General features: G+C 40.7%; 1 protein-coding gene across 1 annotated transcript in view; it reads left to right on the plus strand.

Moving 5' to 3' along the window:
- The window catches only part of tmx3b (thioredoxin related transmembrane protein 3b), a 34,182-nt gene extending 18,432 nt beyond the window's left edge, over positions 1 to 15,750 (plus strand). The window contains exons 13-16 of the mRNA XM_040044008.1: positions 3,395 to 3,451; positions 7,550 to 7,679; positions 9,230 to 9,298; positions 13,606 to 15,750. Of these exons, the coding sequence (XP_039899942.1) occupies positions 3,395 to 3,451; positions 7,550 to 7,679; positions 9,230 to 9,298; positions 13,606 to 13,869 (520 nt within the window). The 3' untranslated portion in view covers positions 13,870 to 15,750. The remainder of the gene's footprint in view (positions 1 to 3,394; positions 3,452 to 7,549; positions 7,680 to 9,229; positions 9,299 to 13,605) is intronic.
- Positions 15,751 to 19,085: the final 3,335 nt, after the last annotated feature.

Here is a 19,085-nt window from a genome sequence, read left to right on the forward strand (position 1 = left end):
CATAATTTCACACTGCCACTATTGTTATTTTTGCTCAAGTGCGCTATAGTTGGCAGGTCATCCTTCCCCTACAGCACCCAGGTGGAAGCAAACGGGGGTTTTTGCTGAAGTGGCTTCAGGTAAAATGAGCTCAAAGGTTGCTGTTCTTTATGTGACCCTCATTTCTGATCACTGTCAGCAGGGAGTTAGTCACCAGGTGGATTACCACAAAAGATTAATTAAAAAAAAAAAGTCCATTACATTTGCATAATGATGGAGTGCTTTAGTTCCTCACTGTGTCCTGTCATTGACCGCGTTGCTTCATCAGCTACATTTCTGCTTTTGAATGAAGAGGTGTGTCTCAAACCGTAATGATAAAAGTGCTTCTCACTCTGCAGGCATGCCCATTAAGACTGATTGAATTACACAGATCCCTATCATCTGTTATACTACTGTCTGCCACACTACTCAGCGCTGTTTTTGAAGGCTTCAGAGTCTGAGATCCCTACTGAGATCAGAGCTGCCTGCGGCGTTCAGACACACCTAAACGGTACTTGTAATTACAAGCTGCCGAGTGTTGCCCCTGTTAGTGGGTGGAGCCAGCATACAGAGTCAACAGAGCATAGGGGGTGACTGACATTTGAATGAGTTGATGCCGTTTGATGTAGTATTAGCTCACCTTCAGTTTGTAGCATTTGCAGAAATGTTGGTGTGGGGCAGTGGAGGACTCGTGCCCACGTTTGTGTGGCGGAGTTTGATTTTTGTCACTTTGATGTGCGTGTAGGCTGGGTTGTCACTCTACACCAGTCATTGTGTATGCCTTTATATTTTACAGCACTCATGACAAGATGACAAGCAATGTCACAAAGTCTGCCTCAACTGGAGATTTTTATCCAAAAACGACTCTGTGCGCTCCTTTTTTTTTTTTTTTTTTTTTTTTTTCGGAAGTAAGCATTGATCTTTAATTCACTAGGAGAGCAGAAACACATCCAGGTTAGTACTTATGAATAGTTGGTGTAAATAGGCAAAATTAAATTAATGCAAGTATTATGAATTTTTAAAAAAAGGTCTTCAAAAAAGACCATAGTAAACAGCAGTTCATCCTACCTCTTAAACCCTCATCTGAACTGAGAATGTAATGACAGATGAACACATTTACTCATACACATTTAGTATAATCACATAATAAGAATGTATTAAAAGTGACCCTGTTATGCTCATTTGCAGCCTGTATTTTTATTATTTCATTCTACAAGAGTTGATTTGTGTGGCTTCTTTCAGCTGCTCCCTTATTCTTAAGGGGTCGCCACAGCGGGCAGCACTGCATGTTTGATTTGGCACATTTTTATGCGGGATGTCCTTCCTGACAAAACCTCCAAGGGATTTGTGTCTCTTTTCTCAATCGAAATGGGGTCTTTTGCTTGTTAGGCGAACTATTCTGTTCAATAAGTAGGAATCAGTTGGAAGAAATTAACATGATTTTATTGAGATACAGAATTCAGTCAGACTGTTTGGCAATTAGACTATGATAGGAATGAAGGACCCCTTGAAGTCTAGAAGCTGGTGGTGGTGAAGATGAAGATGGTGCAGGGTAAGGTGGAGATGGGGAGGAGGTGGGTTGTACAAAAGGCAGAAAGACATAAAAGCACAAAGATTTAAAGTACGCAAAATGCAGGCAAGAAGATGATTGGACAGCCTCGATGATGTCAGCATTAAGTTTGACAGCGTGAGAAAGTGGAAGTGATGTAAAGGAATAGACTAGCAGCCGAGTACCCGGGAAAGCAGGCGGCTGAGTGATTACAGATCTTCCTTCTTGAACTTGCACATACGCTTCATGGTAACAGTTGAAAATAATCCTTGTTGACCTTGCACTGGGTGTTGGTGCAGCACCTCAGTTCATCCACTCTCTGCAACAAGCTGTTTGAGCTCCCTTCCCCCTTTCCTTTAAAGCCAGCTGTCTTCTGATTGGCTGCTCAAACAAGCAGAACACTTTGAAGGTGGGTGGAGCTTCTGATCCAGAATGAATTCACTGTTGTTTGTTTTTTGTTTTTTAACCCTGACTGCTTGTCCCATCTTTTAATTTCAGCCCACAGAAACATTTTGTTTTTAAAGCATTTCTAAGAACTGTGTGCCATGAGATGACGGGGCCACAAGATTATTTTATGATTACTCATTACCTAGCATAAAAACACCCTCTGGGATTTGGCTCTAAGTATAATGATGGTCAGAATGATGAGTTTAGATGGGTGAAAAAATACGCCCACCCTACTTGGAATTTCTTTTTTTTTGGTTGTGCTCTGGCTTTTGAAAATACTCAGTGAGAACTGCAGATAAAGTCAATATAGACAACCAGGATTTAAAAAAAAGTTTATTAGAAAACCTTGCCACAAAGGGAATATTTTATAAAAACGCAAACAGTTTGGACACACTTACCTTCAGTTTGTTCTACTCTCACATATACAAGGTTCTCGGTAGGTTACTCACTATTTTGGCCAGTGTGCTCCATGATTCCTCCAGCCAGGAGAGTCAGTGGAAAGATATACATACATGGTGAAGAGACTTGTAAATGTTTAATTTATCGGATCTGAAAAGTACTAATAATAGCAAAGTAAAACTGGAATGGAATTTAATTTAATATTTTCTGTGCCTCAGTCTCGTATCTCAGTGGTTGTTTTGCCAGTCTTTGAGATCTGGATCGTTTCCAACAGTGCCTGATCTGTGTCTTATAGCATTGAAGTTATAAGCTGAATTTTTGATGAGCTTTATTCCCAGTCAGGCCCACTATTGTCAGCAAGATTATCAGTAACCCAGACTGATTTTTATATTGCATCCAGTGGCTATATTATACAGTTCAGTTTCTTCATAATCATGTCAAGCACAAGCAGTATTGTTTAGCACCCAGGGGACCAATGCCCTAGATGTTGCTGTGATTCAGAATGAATATAATATATATCTAGAGGCCTCCACAATCAGTCATTCAGAGAAAGTTCCTAGTTTTCCTGGACTTGTGCAACCCCCTTTCCTAGTCTGCCCACAATACACTTTGCTCAGACATTGTGCAGCACAATGAGATACAAATTGAATTCCTCCTCCTACCTTATCGTTTAGATAAATCACCTGAGTCTTTTCTGTGCTAGAAAAGATGAGGAGAAACAGGAGATGGCACAGAATGGAGCTTTGGGGATATTCCTCCCCCCTCCTCTGTTAAAGCGTTCTCCAGTTTCCAATAGCAAGAACATGTAATTTCATTCACCAAGTTTTCATAGCTGTATACTATTGTGCGTTGAAGTTTGTGTCCCAGTTTGTGCTAGTGTCATGCAGTCCACCGAGACAGGAAAAAGAGTTCATTTCACTCAGCTTTTTTTGGATGCAATGTTTCGCTTTCTCATGCCACTGATTTCTCTTGCATCTCCAGAGACTTCCAGTTTGGCCACATGGACGGGAATGACTACATTAACAGCCTCATTATGGGGTAAGTGTCTCACATTCAGCCTCCCTCTCTCTTCTCGTGTCATCCTCCTCGTTCTCAGCCTCATGTTACCTTCTGTCAGCTACTTATCCAGGTCTGCACTGACTTGTAATGCCAGCCTCTGCCATTAAAGATGCTCTCTTGTGGAGAAGTCAATTACACAGACTGTCATTTCTTTTTTAGTGCTCTTGGAAACTTTAAACCCCCCTTTTCCCCCCTCAACATCCAGCATACACCCAGGAAAAGCACCAAGATCCACAAGCTCATGCAAATCTGGTTGTGAAAGGGCAGCCTATTGAGATGAATATGTGAGGAGTTTAGGGATAGCGGGCTGTGCGTGGATTAAATCTATAGCGGTCATGTATTTTTCTAATAGCTTGCCAAAGAGCAACGCTAATGATGCAGTTAGACCCTTTGCTGCAGCAGCTTTGTGCCCAAGCTGAGGCTGGCTGTTAGGGTGTCATGCTTAGGGAGGCCTTGAAACTGACATCCCTTCCTTTTTAATTAGGCAGAACCCCACTACGACCAGCATGGCCGTCGCAGTCGGCATGTCTGTTTTGTGTCTACTAACGTACAGCATCTAATTATGTGTGTCTGTATAATTTTGTGTGAGAGTCTGCATGCGTAAAACGACCGCGACAGGATGTTATTTTAATTTGAGCATGTTATTGTTTGTATGAGCAAGATTATAGCAGACATGGTGTCCCAAGTCCTGTGTAATTTAGTCAGTGTGTCACTGAGTACAGTAGAAGTTATGGCTTGAAATATAACTACATTGAACCAGCAGGCTTCTGGTGCACAGTTGAAAATAGGCGGTGTTTATATTTAAGGATAAAAGAGGTGATTAGCCTTCCTAATTTTGTATGAGCACATACAATATGTATTTTTCCTGGGTTTTAGGGGCCTGAATTTAGCTGCTGTAGCGCAGGATTAATTGCCCTCCTTTGAGGAATAAAATCCTGGCCTGTCAATGTCCACTAATCCTTTCCCTTAGGAGGGCCATGGAAATAAATCTGATGGCTTTTTATTCCTCTTTCTGTCATCACAGCGATTACTGTGTTCTGGCAGCAGTCTGTCTGGCGTAAGGCTGCTTCTGCTTTCACCAGAGGCACACAAACACACTCAGGAATACACACATACCAGATGAGAACCACTCAAAGTCTGAGGTCGTCTTTGTTTCTGTTTAAATGTAGGATTATCTCTAACCCCTTATATGGGATGCATTGTAGGCTGTGAAAAACGTGAAAAGATGTGAGCTGACTGAAAACTGGCAATATCGAGGGAAGACTTGTAATCGGAATGGGAATGATTACGAAAGGCATTTCTCCAGTTGGACATCCAAATGAACGACCTCCTGATGTCAGCAAACATAATTTTCTGATAACTTTAAATTGATATTTATCCAGATTTTATGTTGGCACACATCCTAAATGTATATTCTGGACATACTGTGATAATGATTATCATAGTTTACAGCTGGGATTAGTAATTAGGCCTTCTTACAATAATTAATGCTCAGAAAATGCTTCTGGTAACAAAGCGAAAAGGAAACTTTGAGAAAAATGAACTGATGAACTGTTGCTAATTAGTCCTGTTTAAAAAAAACTAAATAAAATAACATAAAGCCCTCAAATGTGTAAACTGCACATAATTTGTGCACAATTTGTTCACTTCTATTTTCATTTTTTAACACCAACAAACATTAGTGCATTAAAGTCAATATTTCAAAAATGTATTAATATATATGTTGTCCAATGTGCACAAAGGGTCAATGGGAAAGCATAAGACATGCCGAAAATTGCATAATTTAGAAATTGTGTAATCACATTGTGCCCAGCAGAGCAGCTTGAGCTGCACCACATGTAGGCGAGTACATGCCAAAGCTGAGCAGACAGTTGTGAAGTCTTTGGTGTCTTCACAGTAAATTAATAACTAGTTTGTTAAAATTCATTTGTTGAATTTTTAATGAACAACAACCCTGTTCAGAATATAAAGAACATCTTCTGATAAATCAGTATTAGACAACTGTGTTGGTTAGTGGTTGCTGGAGGTTGGAGGTAGAAGTCATTGTTTAATTGATTGCTAAAGCTTTAATCAGGCAGGCATCGAGACTGGTCAGTCACCCCCCAGCACTGACCAGCCTCCAGAGAAAGGAGGAATGACGAATAGTTGCTGGCAGTCGTAAAGAGGTACCAAAAACCTCCTTGTGATTGCTTTGGTTGTTAGCAGACTGCCTGTAGGGTGGCTCCAATACACTGACGAACAAAAAACTTGGCTCAAGTCTTCAAGATGGGACTCTCATGTAGCTAGGGATGGGTACCGGTATCCAGTGTCATTATGGCACCGGTTCTGACATAAACGGTAGTAACCAGACCGAAAAGCAGCGCACATTTCGGTGCTTTATTTCGGTGCTTTTTTTCCTGAGATGTCATACACTTTGGATTCTAGCCAATCATTTTACCTTTCCAAGGATAGTAGGCGGGCCCAGGTACGTATGCTCTTTTAGAGCAGAGCTACAGATTAAAAATGCCCAAGGCGAAGCGGTCAAATGTCTGGCTGTACTTCACAGCAAAAGATGGAAACTCAGCAGCCTGCAACAAGTGCTTTAAGGTGATACTGTGCAAAGGAGGTAACACCTCGAATCTGATGAAACACCTGGCGACGCATAGCCTTTTTTTAAAAGCCGAGAAATCACCGTATTTGATAGCTTGCTGCAAGACCGAGCACCGAGCACATCTACCCATCCCTACATGTAGTCTGTGCTTCTTGTCTTAGTTCTAATGAATACCAATAGTTTCTCAGCTCCAGCTCCATAGTGAATCCAAAGACATGCAATGGTATCTTATCGTCTAACTTTCTATCTAATATGCAAATTCCCCCAAATCCCGAGTTATTACTTGAATAGTGAATTTTGGCTAGACTAGAAATGAGCTCACTATTACTTTAATTCCTTTAGCAGTTTGTACAGATCTTGTAGGATGGTACATAAAAGAAAAACAACAACAAAACCACTGGCCCTAATTGTATAGAAACCATTTTTTGCAGTAGAAGAAGAATGTGTGCAAATGGTAGAATATATGACCCTTAATTATGGTGGCGAACCCCCAGTAGTCCCACTAACTGAGGCACCTAGGCTAATCCATATTTATTTTAAATGGGTGCCATCTGTTGGAGTAGGCTGGATGTCAGATGGAAATACCCATTCATAATGTGTGTGTGGTTGTGTGTGTGAGCGAGAGAGAGATTGCAGAACTCAGCTGGACAGAGTGGTGAGGCACTGATGACTCTACCGCACGGGCGTGTATGTTTGCACTCCTGATTTCAGCTGGGTGGTGGATTGGGACAGTGATGGATATGCGTGCGTGTGTGTGCAATTTGTTGCTGGGTTGAGTAACACCGCGGGGATGTGAGGTGGCAGCGCCGTGATGGACTGTTTGTGCGCCTGTGTGCATGTGTGTATCTAAGCACTAGGATACCTTATCTAAGCCAGGCTTTGGTGTTGTGCGAGACATGTGGAAGAGGGATCGGTTGTTTGTATGACCTTATTCCCTATCTCACTGAGTTTTGTAATTCCTCTGCTGATTTGTCGAAATGAGCCGGCTTGGCAGCGTACAGCGTGTGTCTCTGTTTCTGTGTTTTCTGTTAAAACAAAGCCTGTAAGATCACTGGAGTAGTTAGTATATGTTTTGTACGTGTCTCGGTGTGGATGCAGAGCTGCCTTCCTCTGGACTCCCTGGGCTTCACTTGTCAGTTTTAGTTTGTAAAGGTCTCTTTAACTGTGACCGGCGCAGACCCATAAAACCCCTGAGTTGCACACTCTTTGCATAAAAGATGGAAGAAATGCCACTCTGAAATGGGCCACACTGCATCGCCTTTTTCCTTGGGCAAGAAAAATTCTCTGTTTGAAAGAAAACCCATGGGAAAAGTTGGGTTGCTCACAGTACAAAGGGTTTGTTTATCTCACTATTGTATTCTCTGTGTTGCAATTTATTCTTTAAGAAACTACAATTTGTTCCCATCTAATGATGCTCTTTGATAATGGCAGTCTGAGGTGCGGGGGTTAAGAAGATTAAAAGCCGTGTTTCCTGTTTTTTTCCTCAGCGAGGTGACAGTTCCCTCCGTTATCATCCTCAACACATCCAACGAGCAGTACTTCCTGCCCAGTGAGCCGATCGAAAGCATGGAGCAGCTGGTCCAATTCATCAGCAGTGTTCTGAACGGTTCTGCACAGGTCCAAATCCTTCCCTTTCCCCTCCCTTGCCTCCCTTTCCTGCTTTCTGTTTATGTATTCAGCCTGGTGTAGCCTTCACTCCCCTTCACCTTATGTTGTACTGTTGTAATCACACCAAATCTTCATTAATCAAGCATGTTGCCTTGCATTTTAAGTCCCCCCACTCAGAAAAATATTTTTTATCAGATGAGATATTTTTCCAATCTCCTTTTTGCATGTTTAGATTTCATATTGCATTCCCTTTTGAATAGATTATCTGCAATAATTCTATGTTCTGAGCCAAACACTGAGATTACTACATGACTTTGTATTGTAGTGTGCGCACTAATCTGGAAAATAAATGTCATCGTTCTCTCTACTCTACGCTAAAGTCACCAGATGTATGAAACCATAAGCCAAACACCCAAAGGTCTTTTTCCTTTTTCCGAGAATGGTCTGGGCTATTTTTCGCCTGGCAAAACAAACCACCCTCCCACCAAATACACAGCAACAGAAACCACCATGTTCCTGCAGTCCAGTTTTAGCCAAGCCCCGGACAGTTTCAGCCTCTACACGTCAGGCTCGTAATGTCAGCCATGTGGTGTCTCAGGGCCCGTTTGTCCTTCATGTAGAAATGCACCAAATAAAGTTTTTGCCCCACAAAAAATGTTACCATAGAATAGAAGTGGATTTCAAGGATTTTCTTGTGGAGTGTAGGGAGCTTTTTTGCTCCAAGCATGATCAAGTTTTGTGAATCTTTAATGCTTTTTCAATGGAAGTATAAAAACCACGAAAACTGGGTGTGTTTTTTGTGGAATTCGCCTCCTGTGAAGCATGAACCAGCCTCAAGAACAGAGTTACCTTAGCAGTCTGTCACATCGCTACACCTGGTTTTCATGGAATAATTATTTTATTTTTTTAAACTCACTGCTGCCATATTTAAGTCCTCGTTCCTTTGCTTCGTTTCAATTAAGAAGAAAAAGCTACAACTTCTTTCTGTGTTCTTTTTGCAAAAGGATGTCTGATACCTTGCGTAGTTCTCATGCAATTTGTGCTTAGTCTGTTCGGCAGCTGCATCCACAAAGATTGTCTCATACCCCACCTTCAGCTCATTTCCAGAAGTCCTGCTTAGTTGGAGCTCACTAATTGGCCATCCTGATGAATTAGCATCAGGACAAATCACTCATTGGCTGCCCCGGTGCTTTTTGCCAATAAATGAGCTCAGATGGAGCAGAACTGCTGCACTGTGAGCAAACTAGAGTCAGGCACATTAGATAATTTTGTGCAAGGAAGCAGTTAATTAAACATTATTTAAAATGTCTGAAATGTACTAAGCACATGACTGGAGAACTGAAACCTGGATATTTCAGTCTGTGTATAGTATGTGTAGCTGTTTGAGAAGTTTTTATTGATTTATTGATTGTTTTGTGGTTTAGGGAATGCTTCCAGGTAACTGCATCAAATTGTTGTTGCCAAGCTGAAGAGTGCATGAAACCCTGCGTGTCCTATAGAACTGGGATAGACTACACGTAGTAGCTTATCTGTGTCCATTAAACTCTGTCTTCCTGCAGGCACATGGAGGTGACGGCATCATTCAGAGGATCAAACGTGTTGCCTTTGATGCCAGGTCCACCATTATGGTAAGTTGGTGAGATTTCAATCAGAGAATATTGCCTAAGCAGGATGTAGCTCAAGTTCAAAGTGAAATGAAATACAAAACATCATCTAAGATTTCCACCAAAAAGCAATAAATATGTACAAAAGAGCGTAAAATAATTCAGTCTGCAGGATGTCTGCATCAAGTGTTCCTCAGGACTGAAGAAACAATATGACTAAAATTCAATCATGTCATTTTTGTGCCCCGTTCATGAAGAATCAAGCTCCAAAACTATATTATTATTATTATTATTATTATTATTATTTCGTTGCATAGTTGCATTCCTAAAAATTAATTTAAGTGGTTGAATGTTATGCTTCATTATTATGCTGACCTCTCAGAGGGACTCTGTATGCCGGCTGAAATTTAGGTATAAAAATGGTAATTCAGTTTATTTAATAAATAACAATACATTTCTGAGATTTAAACAACTTTTTGACAAATTTTCTCAGTTTTGACAGACGGTATCATAGATTTGTATTAAAGTTGACTTAAGCATACAGTGGCCAAAAGTTCAATATTTGCACTGCTTTGGTTCTGTTTTGGTCTCCATCACCTTCATGGGGAAATGTGTGTTTTTCTGTGTTCACCAGCTAATTGTAACTATTAACTAATGGCTTGTATACAGTTGGAACAATGTTCTGTGGGTTCTCACATTACATACAACACTTACTGTTTGTCAAATAAGAGTATTGCAGATGATTATCCAATCTAGTTTTCAAGCTAATATTACTTCAGGGTAATTTTACTATGCGACATGCTACTCAGAGGACGCTCTCCTGTTTAAGGATACCAGGCTTCACCTCTACAATTAAAGCGCAGCATTATCGTGCTGCACAATATCAAATTGCCTCTGTTATGGAATAATATTCTTACTGTGTTTCAAAATGTGCTTCACCTTGACTGCGTTTGCTAAATTAGGGTTATTATGCTCTGTGTTCAAGCTGCTCTGCAACAATGTCAAACAAATGCCCCTGTGCACTCCACTTTTCCTCTTTGAGGAAAAACAACATTTAGAGGACAAGATTGGATGTACAACTGAGAATATGCAGTACAGGCAGTAAACAGTCCGTAGGGAGAGGGGGGGAAAAAAAACAGCAGAGCAGATGGAGGTGGAGTGTTGAGGGAGGAGAGGGTCAGGCGGTTGAACTTCTCCTCCTTCTTTTACTCTAAGTAGTTGGTTCTTTTGGGAGAACTAGTGTTTATTTTACCAAGGGTGTGATAGGAATGTAAATACAGCTGTGAATAATACCTCTCAGCAGGCATGGTTGAACTTTAACCACGACTAACACTCTGCTCCGCCCATAACAGTGTCCTTAAAGCCATGTGGAGCATGTCTAAATGAGAATCGCATGCTTTAATGTTAGATTGAAGTAAAGGGTTTGACTTAAAGCTCAAACGAGAGCCTTTTAACAAGATATTAATTGAAGGTTTAATTCTTCGTGCGTCAGATCAGGCTTGACTCTCGGGTTATTAAATGAAATCAGTGATAAAGTAAGCCAGATGAGCAATGGGTAAACGTTTCAGTGCAAAAGAAAAGCTGTATTTCTTTGAGCTAAAAAAGCAACAATGCAGGATCTTTATTTGACTTCTTCTATTGGCTGCTTAAAAGTAAAAATCTTGTGTCAAGGGTCTGACTTACATCTGTAAGAGAAATGAAATGTGAGACTCTTGTGCTTTCCTAAATTTAGCAAGCTGGAAGTATCACCAGTCTAGTTTTGCTTACAGTGACATGATATAATATAGAGGAGATAGGCAACAGCCATCACCTTGCCCCTAGAGAGCCTATTTAAATTCATGTCTGACAGGAGCATGAAGAAGCAAGCGCATTAAGCCCAATGAGTCATAGCCAGCTGTGTTAGCATAGCATGCCCATCCTTTCCCTCATCCAGCATCACAGAGCACCGGCAATTACCATTCCTCTTCCTGTGGCAACGACTGTGGGAACGTGAGTGTTTCTCTTCTTCTCAGCTCAGTGGCTGGCAGGAGTTGGGACCGAATGTGCCCTTTTAGGTGGATTCTCTCTGATGCAGTTTGCTACATTAAGATCATCTGAATTGTGCTTCACGTGTTCCTGAAAGAAAAAAAAAACCCAGATTTAATTACACTGGAGTGCTTAAGAAATATTAGAAATAAATTGTATCAAAGTGGAAAACATGGATGTGAAATGAGGGGTGCCTTAATTATTACCAGAGAGCAACTTGTTGGCTCTGCGTGTTTACTTTGATTTTTCTCTTAAGTGATCCTCAAGGATAAATGTAGTTGTTATAAATGTGCAAATTTGTCACTAACGCTGGTTTAATTTAAAATGAAAAGGTTGTAATTAGGATGGAAAGCACAGTCTCGACAAATGTAGCGTCCACAGAGGTTTGCGTCACGTTCCTCCAGCAGCTTTTTGCTCATTTCCGTTTCATCTTCGTCTCATAAGCGAGATTAGCCAGCTTGTGACCTGTAGTTACCTATAGCATCATGCTCTGTGCAGGTCTGCAGAGATTTACATTCATATTCATGGAAGCATAATTTCGGCTTTAATGTGCTCGCACGCACTAAAGCCGAGGGAGGTGGGAGGTGAGCCCGTAATAAGCAGGGCAGTGTGTGTGCAGGCAGTATCTTCAGAAAGACTAGTGCGTAACGGTGGGCCTGTGCTCGTGTTTGATGTTTGATTTTTCTTTATTCATCTCAGTTGAGTTTGTAAAATGAGAAAGTAAAAGAAACATGAAGGATGTTCGATTGAAGGCCAACGCTCTCCAATATGGTCATTTGGTGTAAAACAAAACAAGCGGCACAGCAGACGATACAAATAGTTTAACACACTATAAGCATCTGAAAATTACAGGACAGAAGTGGAATTAATACTAAAACATTAAACCCTGCGTGAGTGTATGGAAATGTTTCATGACCAGCTTTTTAAAAACGTACACAACATGTAGTGTAAATGATAGAATACATGAATAAGTTACAAACTTGGCAAAAAAGTGTTTTGATCTGCAGATCTGATTTGAATTTGCTTAACTTTCTGCAGCTAAAGGCAGGCTCTTTACTACTACAAACACTGGTTGTTGAGAGCAATGTGATGCTTTTATGGGACTGGACTGAACAGGCTGTGTTACAAGTAAGCAAGTCTCAGTGTGTGAATTTAAGAAACTGCAGCACTGACTCATCGTGGGACCTCTGGACCACAACTGAGCTTTAGGGTCTTATTTATCATATTTCCTCCCTTGTAGGCTCCGATAATGTGTGCACATGTCAAAGTACATGTGGCAGTTTCATTATATTTTGCCCCGAGCTCCTAAACTAACCATCACTCCTACTAGCTGTTAGTTGTGGTAGACAGACAATCGGACCGAATTGACATTTTGCAGGATATTGATTTAGCCTGACATTTACCTCTTGTTAGCAGATTGTTTTGTCTTAAGCAGTCCTCATACTCACTTGACATCCCTTTTACTTTCCTTTTATTACCATTTGCTAGTGCTGTAGCTGGTTATTTCTGCGAATGACCTCAGATTACTGTGTACAGATGTATTCATTTTAATTTTTACTCCCCATTTTCTTGTCTGTGTCATGCGTGGATCTTGCTGAGAAGCTAGCTGGATTTCAGATTTTTTTTTCCCCATAGAAAGGAAAACAAAATTATTCCTGTGAACGATGATCAGTTAGTGAAGGAAGAAAAAATCAGATTTCTTGGATAATATTATTGTTTGCACATAAATGTTTTGACTGACAGACAGACATACAGATAGATCAAGAGCACAGTGATGGATGAGACCATTAATGACAAGTCGTTCGCCAATGAGCGTGTAGATTTGAACCAAAATTTACAAAAAATTAGTTTTTATTCAGCATGACCACAAATGGGTGACTGAAAGTGTTCACAGACATCAAGACAGATTTTTTTTATATATAGACTTCTATAGGGCCAGGACTCTATTTGCAACCACAGCTGTTGAGGAAGGGTAATCCTAATGCGCTAACAGAGTTTGAGTGTGGTACCATAAGAGGATGCCACTATTGCGAAAAGTTATTTTGTGAACTTTCTTCCCTCATAGATATTCATCAATCTTTTATTTGCAGTTAATGGTGTTTAAAGTGGTGTTTGGTTGCTGAAAGATAAAATTAAGGTTATATATTTTTCTCTTTTGTATTTTCTCACTGGATTATTTCAGTGTTTTCCTCAAGTTACTGTATTAGTGTCTTTTACAAATTTGTCTCCCTATACTCTCCCTCACCCCTCGTGCTTCACGTTCTTAATTTTCCTTTCATCTTTCGCTGTCTTCTTTCCCACATTAGTCGGTGTTTCGCAGCTCTCCACTGCTGGGCTGCTTCCTGTTTGGCCTACCGCTGGGCGTAATTAGCCTGATGTGCTATGGCATCTGCACAGCTGAGTCTGATGACGGTTCGGATGACATAGATGCGCAGAAGAGAGAGGGCCTGACTGACGAGGAGGAGGAAGAGGAGGAGGAGGAGAGGCAACGTGCTGTGGCGCTGGAGGGCCCAGAAGAAGAGGATGAGGACGTTGGAGAGAAGGATCCTGAAGAGAAGAAAACCGATTAACACAGGGGCACCTGCTGGATAGAGGATCATAGGCCTAGTCAAATGCAGTGACATGAAACTCAAAGACATATCAATGTGTTACTGTTGTGCTTTGTTTTTCATCTCACTTCCCCTCAGAGCCCCTCTAGCACAGACTATTCTTCCATCTTTGAGTTCTTTGTCTGCGTGTAAGGTCGGCTGCTTGGCGAAGCCACTGAATTATGTTGAAAGCAAACAGCCTCTTTTAATGATGGAGTGTAAACACTGTTCACATGAAGAAGGGATGGCTGTGAACCAAACATACCATCTTATTTATTATGATTCCAACCAACCAACCAGTGGTTAATTCCATGTGACGTGTGACACCCTGATTTCATAGGTCAGTGTCTTGAAACCACTTTTTTTTTTGTCGCATACCGAACTATTTTTCATTTTAATTCTCATTTTCTATATTATCCTACAGTAGTAGAAACTGATTGATGTTGCCTTTAAATTTGCCCTCAATCCATTGTGTAGGCTTGTGTATTGTTATTGACGCGTGTAGAATGAAAAAGAAGTGCCCAACAAGGAAAATCTGCCATCGTTGAAATGTGCAGTTTTTGTTTTTTGTTTTTAATTCTGTGTTATTGCCTAAAACTATTTCTTCTTATAAAGGGTTACAAAGTGCCCAGACAGTTCTGCACTTCACCGCATTTCTCTGTCAGCCATCTGCTGTCATTAAGAAAGACTGGGGACAATAACCGGGATCACTCGCTGTGATACCGACACACGGCAGATGGACATTTTTAACCCATTTCCTTCCAACATGACCAACTGGGTAAAAACCAATAAAAAATATCCTTATATAGACAGGTTGTACCTGTCTAGCAAAAGCCATAACATGCATCAGTAGCTCCTGTGGATCTTAACAAGTCATATTCCTCAGACAGACAAGCTCTGTCTGTTTCCATATTTCAGGCTATCCCCCATCACAGGTTTCTATATTCAATTCATTTGACATTTGAAGTTTACATCCCAATGCCCTGAGATGTACACAGAGCATGTAGAACATTAGGATTGTCTTTATGCTGCTGAGTTGTTGTTGTTGTTCTTTTTTTTTTTTTCTTTGTTGGTCTCAAGGCATAGAGATCCTGTATACCCTCTCCTTGTGACTAAAGTGTGTGTAATAGCTGAAATCAAGTAGGGATAATGGATTCCTCCTTAATTCACCAGACCAATCTATTTCATAAAAAGACAGAGTGTTCCCAAAATCCTCTACACCCAGTGTAATAACATTTTTATGAAAATTCCACAGTACAGTGCACCTTATTGGATTTAGGGTTCAATGAGGCAGAGACCTCAAAGCATCTGAAAACACAACTTGAATATCTGTAAAATAGATTCGTACTCTCAGCTGGTACGGCGAGTTACGTGGCGTCCACCTTTTCCAATAAAGATCAATTTTCTTCAATATAAGATTTTCTTTAATGTTCTTTTCTTTTCTTGTTTTTTGCCAAGAGTTAGAGGACATGGTTGATGCTGCTGACATGTGTCTACGTCAGCAGGTAGGCAGCTTATAGCATAAAGACGAAGCTGGGGCCGCGCTCGCCCGGCTCTGTCCAAAGAGCTGCCTCAGAGCTCCTTTAAAAAGCAGGAATAACAGTAATTTCACCATTCGGTTCTAGTTCAGTAACCCATTCGACTCAATATAAGCACACCTTTTCTCTTTTAAAAGAAAATTGTTATTATCTGTGGTTTACTGTGAAGCTGCGCTAAAGGAGCCATGCCCTCGCCTTGCCTTCTGGTCTGTAGTTGCCTACCACTATCTGCCAAACTTCCTGTTAGGGTTTGAATTGAGTTTGTCACATTTTATTACAGGTTTGAAAGATTGAAATAAAGATGGTCGTCTTTTTTTCTTGCTCATTGGAATTTCTTTCTTTTTTTCATCATGTAATGTCGGGTTGTTAGGTTTCCTTTTTTGTTTTTTCTTTTAGGTCTGTCAATCTTCCAGCTACCGTGCTGTGCAAAAGTCTCGAGCCGGTCCTCATATCTTTGTTTTACTTCCAAGCGCCAGAGTTACTTTAAATTTTTTAAAAGTGGTTGTGAGCAGTAGTTCTCTGGGCTTTTTGAAGGTCTTGGACATGATGCCTTTTCCCCTCAGCAGTGTGGGTAGGTGGCGTGGACATTGAGTTTGTGAATTTGGTAACTCGAGAATGAGGTGAAATAGGAGCTTCAAGTTGATACCAAAGGTGTATCTACTAAAAGCCTTGGACAGGATTAAAACTCAGTGACCTAGACCTCAAAGTCAAAGGTAAATTTCACTGAGAACACAGTAAGATTTTCAGTTAATGCCATTGGTGAATGTTCTAAAAATTTTGGATGTGTCTCAGGGACCTTGATCTGAAAGCAAAAGTAAGTTTTCTGACCATCTTGTGTATGCAATAACAAGATGATGTAGGATTTTGTAATTGATACTATAGGTGGCTGAGGGGTAGCAGTATCACAGTATTTCAGTATAATGATTTTGTTTGGTAAGCTATGTAACAGTGACCTGTTACGGTTAACAAGGCTCCTAACTCAAAGAATGAACCAGTGCCAGGTCTACACCAACACATACCAGACAAAAAAACAGTTGTAGGTGCTTTGTTAGTAGCAGGTTGTCAGAAAAACACACTGAATATCTTTAGCTGCATGTATGAAAAATGCCAAAGATGACAGAATCTGACAGACATAAAATAGTAATTTTGTACAAACAAAGTGATTCCCAAAGAGTTATTAATCAACAACTGGCAAATCACAACACATCTACACTGAAAAAGAAATGGCAGCAGGTGTTGCTTCTGACTTTAAACCCTGGTGGAATAATACAAACTCCTTATGTGCTGTATTTCCTTCTGTACTAATGAATAAATCACTGCACGTATTTTCATTTTTCTTTGAAAAACATAAAGAAATGAAGGCTGCTTCAAGACTTTTGCACACTATAGTTCTCTGCCAAGCTTCAATTATCACACAGACAAATGTGGGTTTTTTTTTTCTTCCCCCCACTTCCACCATTATAATCCTTGGCAGAGGTGTGTACTCACATATGGCGGATATAATCACATTTTTGGAGATCTAGGTTTAACCAGGGCTGATTGCTTTCCTTGATGTGAAACTCATTTATTTTTTCTCTTTAGGGAAAGACGACGTTCTCAAGTCAAACTCAGAAACGTGACTTTACATAATGAAAAAGCACACCGTCAGCATACTTCCCTCACATGATTTGAGAGGGGGGAAAAAAGTGTTGCTTTTCGTAAAGTTTGATTGGTTGTTTTCAAGTCTGATAAAGTCAGAGAATTTTCCAGCGGATGTCTTTTTGGGGACAAATTACCACATAGGGGGAGATAATATATTACTACATCAGAATCAGTGTCATTGAGTGGTGCTGATGCAAAAAGTAATTCATCGCTCAATTACCTCGCGCTATATTCTGAGAATGAGTTTCATCGTGTGCTAAATGAAGGAGGCCTGGTGTCTCTCTCTCTCTCTCTTTTTTCCCCAAAGTACCAACAGTCTGGCGTGCTAGACAAGGGCAATTACACATTGAAGCTCGTTCTGACGTCTGTCTTATGTTGGAATGGCAAATTAAGGCGAGATAGTAATCATCTCATTTCTGACTCACATGGGAGGTGTTTAATGGTTTAGGTTCACATGTAAGGTCAAAGCAAAAAATAAAAAAGAAGGAAAGATAGATGGTTATTTCCGTTAATGCTTCAACCCTCCATGTCGAGTGTAGTCTGAGCTCAGTTGGTGTCAATCAGTAGCAAGATGAGAAATAGCTGATTAACTTTGCTCACCATGGAAACCAGCCCACACTTGTTCTCTGTGAGTCTTTGCAGATCCTATTAGAAACAAGAGTATTTTATTTATTTATTTATTTATTTTTGTATGGTTGATAGATGGCTGCAGCTGCCCGATTCCATCTGTTTGCTGCCACTATAGAAAAATACCTCAATGCCTAATTACACAAACAATGTAGGCAAATCTGCCCTTTTGAGATATCTCACCTCCTCTCAGTGAATCGGTGTGTGTGTGTGTGTGTGCATGTTTATTTGTTTCAATCATCAGCTGTTACATCCTTTCTCATAGCCCTGTCTATGACTATTTTTGGGGATCCGACTTTACCTCAACAGTTCAACTGGGCTTAATAGGCACTTGTCAGCCTGTCAGTCGATAGACGGGGCTCGTTGCTGCCGTTTTCTTCTGTGCGCTCTGACAATTTGGCAAACTTTTCTTCAGGGCTTGTGTGAAAATGATTCTGCAAAGATGGTTGCTGCCCATCAACGCTGTTACAACTTCTCCTGCATCAAAAAGCATCAAGTAGGCAAACTCCTGCAGGGGATGGTAACTGCAGATAGAAGCTGAGATAAGAACTCCGCATTAGAGCAGCAAACACACCCTGTTTTTGAAACACACACAGTACATGGTAAAGAAACTATGTTTAGTTTGTGATGTCTGAACACTATTAGATCTCACCCATTATGGTACAGAATAATCAGAAAGATTTCAACCCACTTATGCACGTGTGCCTTTTTCTTCCTTAAGTCCGTCTGTTCCACATACTCTACGCTTACTGGCCACTTCATTAGTTGCACCTTGTTATTGATGGATTGGATTCCTTTTTGAATTGAAACTGCTTTGTGGCATAGATTCAACAACATACTTCAAACATTCCTCTGAGGTTGATCTCACAGTCATAGCCACCAGGTTGCTGTCATGCTCAAGAAACTAGTTCTAGATGATCCGAGCTTTGTGACACACATTAACCTGCTGGAAGCAATCATCAGAAAATGAGTACACTGTGGTCTCAAAAGGGATAGATGTGGTCAGCAACAATACTCAGGTGGGTTGTGGTATTTAAAACATGCTTGAGGGGCCGAAAGCGTGCCAAGAAAATATCCTCAACACCAACAGCAGCGCCGGCATTTGCTCACACAAAGCCGGACGGTTCCATCCAGTTTCGAGACTCATCAGACCAGGCAATGTTTTTCTTCTATCAATCTTCTTTTGTTCAGTTCTGTGAGCCTGTGTGAAGCCTCGGTTTCATGTTCTTATCTGACAGGAGTGGCACTTGGTGTGGTCTTCTGCTGCTGTAGCTCACTTGCTTCAATGTTCAGAGATGCTCTTCTGCATACCTTGGTTGTAACAAGTGATTATTTCAGTTACTGTTGCTTTTCTATCAGCTCAAAGCAGTCTGGCCAGTCTACTTTAATCTC

This window comes from Simochromis diagramma, unplaced genomic scaffold (genome assembly GCF_900408965.1).
Source record: "Simochromis diagramma unplaced genomic scaffold, fSimDia1.1 OVJJ01000602.1, whole genome shotgun sequence".
Taxonomy (NCBI): domain Eukaryota; kingdom Metazoa; phylum Chordata; class Actinopteri; order Cichliformes; family Cichlidae; genus Simochromis; species Simochromis diagramma.